This window comes from Erythrolamprus reginae, chromosome 3 (genome assembly GCF_031021105.1).
Source record: "Erythrolamprus reginae isolate rEryReg1 chromosome 3, rEryReg1.hap1, whole genome shotgun sequence".
Classification (NCBI taxonomy): domain Eukaryota; kingdom Metazoa; phylum Chordata; class Lepidosauria; order Squamata; family Dipsadidae; genus Erythrolamprus; species Erythrolamprus reginae.
The window spans coordinates 253,384,924-253,392,927 of record NC_091952.1 but is presented as its reverse complement, the minus strand read 5'-3'; the positions used below and the strand labels follow the sequence as shown (position 1 = coordinate 253,392,927).

The window sequence follows — 8,004 nt, the reverse complement described above, 5'->3', positions numbered from 1 at the left end:
ACATTTGGAATATTGCGTTCAGTTCTGGAGACCTCGCCTACAAAAAGATATTGATCAAATTGAATGGGTCCAAAGACGGGCTACAAGAATGGTGGAAGGTCTTAAGCATAAAACATATCAGGAAAGACTTCATGAACTCAATCTGCATAGTCTGGAGGACGGAAGGGAAAGGGGGGACATGATCGAAACATTTAAATATGTTAAAGGGTTAAATAAGCTTCAGGAGGGAAGTGTTTTTAATAGGAAAGTGAACCCACGAACAAGGAGGCAAAATCTGATGTGAGTTGGGGGAAACATCAGAAGCAACATGAGAAAATATTATTTGACTGAAAGAGTAGTAGATGCTTGGAACAAACTTCCAGCAGACGTGGTTGGTAAATCCCTTCCAACTCTGTTGTTGTTGTTGTTGTTGTTGTTAATAATAATAATAATCATCATCATTTAGATTAAATATATCTTTGTTTGTTGTCTTGTAGGTTCCATTAACGGCGCTGACCATGGAGCTTTCCAACAACTCTACGGTGTCCTCCAACAACAGCAATATGTTCAACAAGTTTGTCCACCTGGACGGAGAGCTCTCAGAGAGATTTCACACCTTGTGGATTGTCCTGGTGGTGATCAATACCATCATCTTCCTGATGGGCGTGGTGTTGAACTCTGTAGCTCTCTACGTCTTCTGCTTCCGCACCAAAACAAAAACCACCTCGGTCATCTACACCATCAATCTCATCGTCACCGATCTGCTGGTGGGCTTCTCTTTACCCGTCCGGATCATTGTCCACTATAGTGCCAAGGACTGCCGTAGCTGCGCCCTCATCCACATCTTCACCTACTTCGTCAACATGTATTGTAGCATCCTCTTCTTGACTTGTATCTGCATTGACCGGTATTTGGCTATTGTCCAGGTGGAAGCGTCGCGCAAGTGGAGGAACCCCAACTACGCCAAAGGAATCTGTGCGTTCATCTGGACTTTTGCCACCGTCATCACCTTCTCCATTCTCACCCTGGCCATAAAGTTCTCCCACTGCTGCATTGCACAGATCCTGCCCCTGATGGTCTGCGAGTACTTCTTCCCTCTCATTGTCCTCACCTTCTTCACCACAAGGATCATGTGTGCCCTTTCCAAGCCCACCCTCATGCACCAGAGTCGGGAGAGGAGGATGCGAGCCGTCCAGCTCCTCATCACGGTCCTCGTCATCTTCATGATCTGCTTCACCCCTTTCCATGTGCGCCAGCTGGCCATCGCTATCAACCCCGCCATGTCCTATGACCTCAGCTTGGTGGTTTACCACGTGACGGTCACTTTAAGCAGTCTCAACAGTTGCATGGATCCCATTGTCTACTGCTTTGTCACCAATAACTTCCAGTCGACCGTGAAAAACATCTTCAGGAAGTCGGAGTTCGAGCAAGCCAGCGCGGAGATCATCAGCGTCAACAAAGGATCTGGTTCCAATGCCCTCATGGTCTTTGCAAACGTGATGGGGAACCCCATGGGGTTGCCTTTGCCGAACAGCACCCCAAACTCCTAGACCTGAGTGACCTACCAGGACAGAGAGGATGTCTGCTCTTCCTTTCATCTAAAAACAATTTTTCTTCCCCTAAACGGCATTAGCTGGGTTCCAGAATTTTTCAGAAGCTCTCTGATGACACACTCAAGTTTATTTATGGCAGCTGGTTTTGTCATCTGGGAAATTAACTTGGGTTGCATTTGGATTTTCCAAATTCCTAAGAGTTTCCCCAATTCAGGAATTTGCAGAGAGAGAGGGACATTCCCAACGCCGTATTTTGCTATTGTAGAAAGCATAGAATCACAGAGTTGGATGGGACTTTGAGGTCATCCAATCTCCTGCAGAAGTACCATTTCAGACACGTGAGTGTCCAGTATCCTCTGCTGATGAAGCACCCACAACTTCTGAAAGCCAACTTCTGTTCCATTGTAGGAAAATTTTCCTTGGTTCTAGGTTGCTTCTCTCCATGTTTAGTGTCCATCCACACTGCTGTTCCTTTTGGTGCTTTGGAAAATAGTTTGACCCATATTGAAGCATTGCTATGCTAAAAACTTGTTTACACTAGAATAGACATACTCAATTCCTGCAACCATTCTTGATATGTTTTAGCCTCCAGCTCCATAATCATATAATAACAACAACAGAGTTGGAAGGGACCTTGGAGTTCTTCTTAATGATGTAAGGGCTATAGTCAATGAAAAAAAGGCTGCCTATAGGAGGTATAAAGAGTCTGGAAGTACAGCTGGCAGAGAGATGTATAATATGAGAGAGACAGAAGGAGGCGAAACAGATAACACATGCTGCTAAAGCCTCAAAAGAGGAAGAAATTGCCAAATCTGTAAAGAAGGGGGATAAAACCTTCTTCAGATATATTAGTCATAGGAAGAAGAAAAACTGCAGCCTCACAAAGCTTAGTACTGGGGATAATACATACATTGATGGGAATAAGGAGATCGCTAACCATTTCAATAGCTACTTCTGTTCAGTTTTCTCAGAAGGCAGCTTATAATATAATACTACGGATGGATATAGCATTGCTTCCAGCTGTAGGGATTCAGCTCCAGTGATCTTAGAAGCCGATGTCTTAGCAGAACTTGAACGATTAAAGATAAATAAGGCAATGGGTCCAGATGGCATCCACCCCAGAGTTCTTAAATAACTCAGATTTGTCATTGCTACCCCCCTGACTGATTTGTTTAACCAATCCCTGTTAACAGGAGATGTTCCTGAGGATTGGAGAATGGCCAGTGTTGTGCCTATCCACAAGAAGGGCAGTAGAGAAGAAGCTGGTAACTACAGGCCAGTTAGCTTGACATCAGTTGTCATTAAAATGATGGAGACTCTATTCAAAAAGAGGATAAATCCAACTAAAAAACAATAACTTATTGGACCCAAATCAGCATGGCTTTACTGAAGGCAAATCATGTCAGACTAATCTCATTGATTTCTTTGACTATGTCACAAAGGTGTTGGATGAAGGTGGTGCTGTGGATATTGCCTATCTGGACTTCAGCAAAGCCTTTGATATGGTTCCACATAAAGAGCTGATAAATTAGTGAAGATTGGATTTAATCCCTGGATAGTTCAGTGGATTTGCAGCTGGCTGAAGCGTAGACATCAGAGAGTTATCGTTAATGGCGAGTATTCTGAGCAGAGACAGGTTACAAGCGGTGTGCCACAAGGGTCTGTTCTGGGTCCTATTCTTTTTAATATGTTTGTGAGTGACATAGGGGAAGGTTTGGTAGGGAAGGTTTACCTATTTCCAATCCCTGTTAACAGGAGATGTTCCTGAGGATTGGAGAATGGCCAGTGTTGTGCCTATCCACAAGAAGGGCAATAGAGAAGAAGCTGGTAACTACAGGCCATTTAGCTTGACATCAGTTATAGTTAAAAATTTTCTGCCGTCAATCTTCTATGTTTCTAATCCAACCCCCTGGTTAGGCAGGAAACCCTACACTACTTCTGATAGATGGTTATCCAACATCTTGGTTGCTCTTTTCTGCACTCTTTCCAGAGTCTCAAGATATATATATATATTTAATATTGTGGTGACCAAAAGCGAATGCAGTATTCCACATGTGGTCTTACTAAGGCTTTGTAAAGTGGTACTAATATTTCACGTGCTCTTGTATCTATTTATGATGATCTGCAGGACCAGGGCAGGGAGGAAATGGATTTTATAGTGCCTTTTCTTATACTTTGGACAAAAAAACTATGTAACCATGGTTGCCTTTTGAAATTCAGGATCACCAGCAAACGGGGGGGGGGGGCGTTGTTTGAAAAGACTTAACGCCTGACACCCCCCCCCCCCCCCCGAATGCCAAAACCATGACAGTAATAAAAGAAACATCTACAGTTGTGATACACGATACTTTGTGCTGTGAGATAAATTTATTTCTCAGGAATGTTTTTGATTCTTGCAAAAGGGGAGTCGGGATGATCCGAGCAAAATTAAATCCTGCATGGAATTGAAAGCAAAATCCCAGCGGGCCGTTTCAATGCTTAAAAAAACACAGTGCCAACAAGCGAAGAGTAATTTTCAGTAAATCTGTTTTTAACTTCCCTTCCCTTCACAGGCCTTAGCTGCAATTACCGTTATAGGCCTAATGAAAGAGAGTTTGATCTAGTGGAAGTTATTGTTAGAAAAATAATGAATGGAATGGAACGGAACAGAACAGAACAGACTAGCATAGAATAGAGAATATATTACAAAATAGAATAGAACAGAATAGAATAGAGAATATATGGTGTGATTGAATTGGTTGACTGATTTTAATGTATTGGGTTTTTAGCTGTGGTTTTTTAACTTATTAGATTTGTTTTGTACGCTTCGTTTTACATTGTATCCTGGGAGCCGCCCTGAGATTTCCGAGAAGGGCAGCATACAAATCTAATAAATAAACAAATAAATAAATTACAGAATAGAATAGAATAGAATGGAATGGAACGGAATTCATTCATTCATTCATTCATTCATTCATTTATTTGATTTTTATGACGCCCCTCTCCGTAGACTCGGGTTGTTCACAACAACAATAAAACAATTCAAGACAAATCTAATAATTTAAAAACATTTTTAAAAACCCATTAGGGAGGGGAGGGGAAGGGAAGGGAAGGGGAGGGAAGGGGAGGGGATTAGAAGGGAATGGGGAATAGAGCATGGAAATAGGGTAGGGTAGGGTAGGATAGAACTAGGAGGGACCTTGGGGGGGGTCTTCTAGTCCAACCCCCTGTTCATGCAGGAGACCGTACACCATTTCAAGGAAGTGACTGCCCAATGTCTTCTTAAAAACCTCCAGTGATGAAGCACCCACAAAGTTTGAAAGTGTATGGGCCTTCCACAAGCTGGGATGGTGCAAAAACCAATATTTTTTTTAAAAAAATCAAGACATATTGTGAAAAAGGAGATCAATTAATTCCCAAGAACAAAGAGATTTTTGGGGGGGTTGGGTACACAATAAAGCAAACGGGGTCCATAGGCTTGGTTTTATAGGGGGGCTGGTCCCTTGGTGTGGACTTAGAAGGTGTGGTTTGTGTCTGTGGTGGCTCTTCTTCCTTTTAGATGTGCAGGTTGAGGTGCTCCAATCCTGAGCTTTGATCCTGAAGTGCCTATAAAATCCAGAAAGGAGGATCATCCTTAAATACATAAAGCACATCACGACCATCAAGCAATGCCCACCAAGCCACGCGCACAGAACTGATATTTTAAAAAAAGCACACACATGCACATCGAACGGCAAGGTTTTGGCAATAAACAACCCGAGTGGCGGTTTCCTGGAGTAGTTTCCAAGTCTAAAGCCATTCTCAGCGTTGTATCTGCAGCACGCAACCGCCGACACGCTAAACTTGGAATATATTATATCATGAAAATATGTTCTCATCGTGTGAAAACGATTCCCCAAGCCCTTTTCTTCTTCTTCTTCCCCCTTGAAGCAGAGCTGGGAAATAAGATTTGCATAAATAAGATTCTCCTCAGTTTAGACAAGGGCCTGCAGTTGCTAAAATAAGATTACATCCCCAGGGAGAGAGGAAAAAAGGGATTTTTAAAAAACAGATTTTTCAAAAAAAGACTTGATGGCAATTCCGAAGTGTGGACACACGAAGAACAGAGAGGAAAATAAATATTCTTGTTATTTAACATTGTTGACAAGAGGAGTGATTAAGGGCTGAAAATATTCCTGCAAACTTATAGGCTGCTCTTGCCATTTAAAGATGGCCGAAATGGAAGGTTCCAGAATCTGATGTGTCCAAGCACTTAAAGTCATTTAAATATGTTAAAGGGTTAAATAAGGTTCAGGAGGGAAGTGTTTTTAATAGGAAAGTGAGCACAAGAACAAGGGGGCACAATCTGAAGTTAGTTGGGGGAAAGATCAAAGGCAACATGAGAAAATATTATTTTACTGAAAGAGTAGTAGATCCTTGGAACAAACTTCCAGCAGACGTGGTTGGTAAATCCACAGTAACCGAATTTAAACATGCCTGGGATAAACATAGATCCATTGTAAGATAAAATACAGGAAATAGTATAAGGGCAGACTAGATGGACCATGAGGTCTTTTTCTGCCGTCAGTCTTCCCTGTTTCTATGTTTCTAAGTCCACTTAGATTTTAAGCTTCGGGAGGATATGTGGATAACAGTCCATTGACCTATCTTCTACTATAGAATGTACCGGTACTCCTAAAGTTTATGGACCACAATCGCGCCTAAAATGTCTGTTTCTAAGTGAGACAGTCATTAAGTGAGTTTTGCCCCATTTTATGACTCTTGCCACCGTTGTTAAATGAAACGTGCAGTTTTTAAGTTAGTAACAAGGTTGTTAGGCAGTAATGGGCTGCTGCACCCATGGGGGGAGGAGTGAAAATGCAGTGGGGGTTAATAAGTTTATACACTATTTATTGAATACTTAATAGTTTTTTTATTGTCCTTCCTTCTCTTTTTTTTAAAATAATATTTTTATTAGTTTTTTAAATGTTACGCACACAGACTACACATCATACAACATAAAACTCAAACTCAACCCAGACAAGACGGAGTGGCTGTGGATTTTGCCTCCTAAGGACAATTCCATCTGTCCGTCCATTACCCTGGGGGGGGGAATCACTGACCCCCTAAGAGAGGGTCCGCAACTTGGGCGTCCTCCTCGATCCACAGCTCACATTAGAGAAACATCTTTCAGCTGTGGCGAGGGGGGCGTTTGCCCAGGTTCGCCTGGTGTACCAGTTGTGGCCCTATTTGGACCGGGAGTCACTGCTCACAGTCACTCATGGCCTCATCACCTCGAGGCTCGACTACTGTAATGCTCTCTACATGGGGCTACCTTTGAAGAGTGTTCGGAAACTTCAGATCGTGTAGAATGCAGCTGCGAGAGCTATCATGGGCTTTCCTAAATACGCCCATGTCACACCAACACTCCGCAGTCTGCATTGGTTGCCGATCAGTTTCCGGTCACAATTCAAAGTGTTGGTTATGACCTATAAAGCCCTTCATGGCACCAGACCAGAATATCTACGGGACCGCCTTCTGCCGCACGAATCCCAGCAACCAGTTAGGTCCCACAGAGTTGGCTTTCTCCGGGTCCCATCAACTAAACAATGTTGTTTGGCGGGACCCAGGGGAAGAGCCTTCTCTGTGGCGGCCCCGACCCTTTGGAACCAACGCCCCTCAGATATCAGAGTTGCCCCCACCCTCCTTGCCTTTCGTAAGCTCCTTAAAACCCACCTCTGTTGTCAGGCATTGGGGAATTGAGACTTTCCCTCCCCCTAGGCTTATAAAATTTATGCATGGTATGTTAGTATGTATGATTGGTTTCTAAATTGGGGTTTTAAATTAACTTAAATATTAGATTTGTTTACATTGTATTATTATTGCTGTGAGCCGCCCCGATTCTGCGGAGAGGGGCGGCATACAAATCTGATTAATAAATAAAACAGTGCCCTGTGAGGGTGCACCCACCACCTAACAACATACATATCCCACCACCAATTGGAGGGTCTGTACAAACATCTTTAACAGTCTTCTAAGCTAGGATCTGCATTTTATTTACATATCAAAGAGTGATTCTATTTTATTCTTTATGGCTTTATGGCTTTTAAAAGAAAAAAGGAATGATATAAAGGCCCAAGCAAGTAATATATATAGAATGTTATCACAGGCGGAAGAGGATGTGATAAAAGGATTAACCAGATGGTGGCAAAATGAATTACAAATTGACGAAAGAGAGATGAAGGATATAGTTGAAAATACAGTGATACCTCGTCTTACAAACGCCTCATCATACAAACTTTTTGAGATACAAACCCGGGGTTTAAGATTTTTTTGCCTCTTCTTACAAACTATTTCACCTTACAAACTCACCGCCACTGCTGGGATGCCCCGCCTTCGGACTTTTGTTGCCAGCGAAGCACCCGTTTTTGCGCTGCTGGGATTCCCCTGAGGCTCCTTTCCATGGGAAACCCCACCTCCGGACTTCCATGTTTTTGTGATGCTGCAGGGGAAT

The 8,004-nt window shown here is 42.7% G+C and overlaps 1 protein-coding gene across 1 annotated transcript; it reads left to right on the top strand.

Moving 5' to 3' along the window:
• The first annotated feature begins 482 nt into the window (after nt 1-482).
• Nucleotides 483-3,877, top strand: GPR20 (G protein-coupled receptor 20). The gene has a single exon (XM_070749290.1). It carries the CDS (start codon nt 498-500, stop codon nt 1,527-1,529), a length of 1,032 nt encoding a protein of 343 aa, XP_070605391.1. The 5' UTR covers nt 483-497; the 3' UTR covers nt 1,530-3,877.
• Nucleotides 3,878-8,004: the final 4,127 nt, after the last annotated feature.

What these genes read in the sequence shown, in the direction of transcription:
- GPR20 (XM_070749290.1), top strand. Translation starts at nt 498, where the DNA reads ATGGAGCTTTCCAACAACTCTACGGTGTCCTCCAACAACAGCAATATG.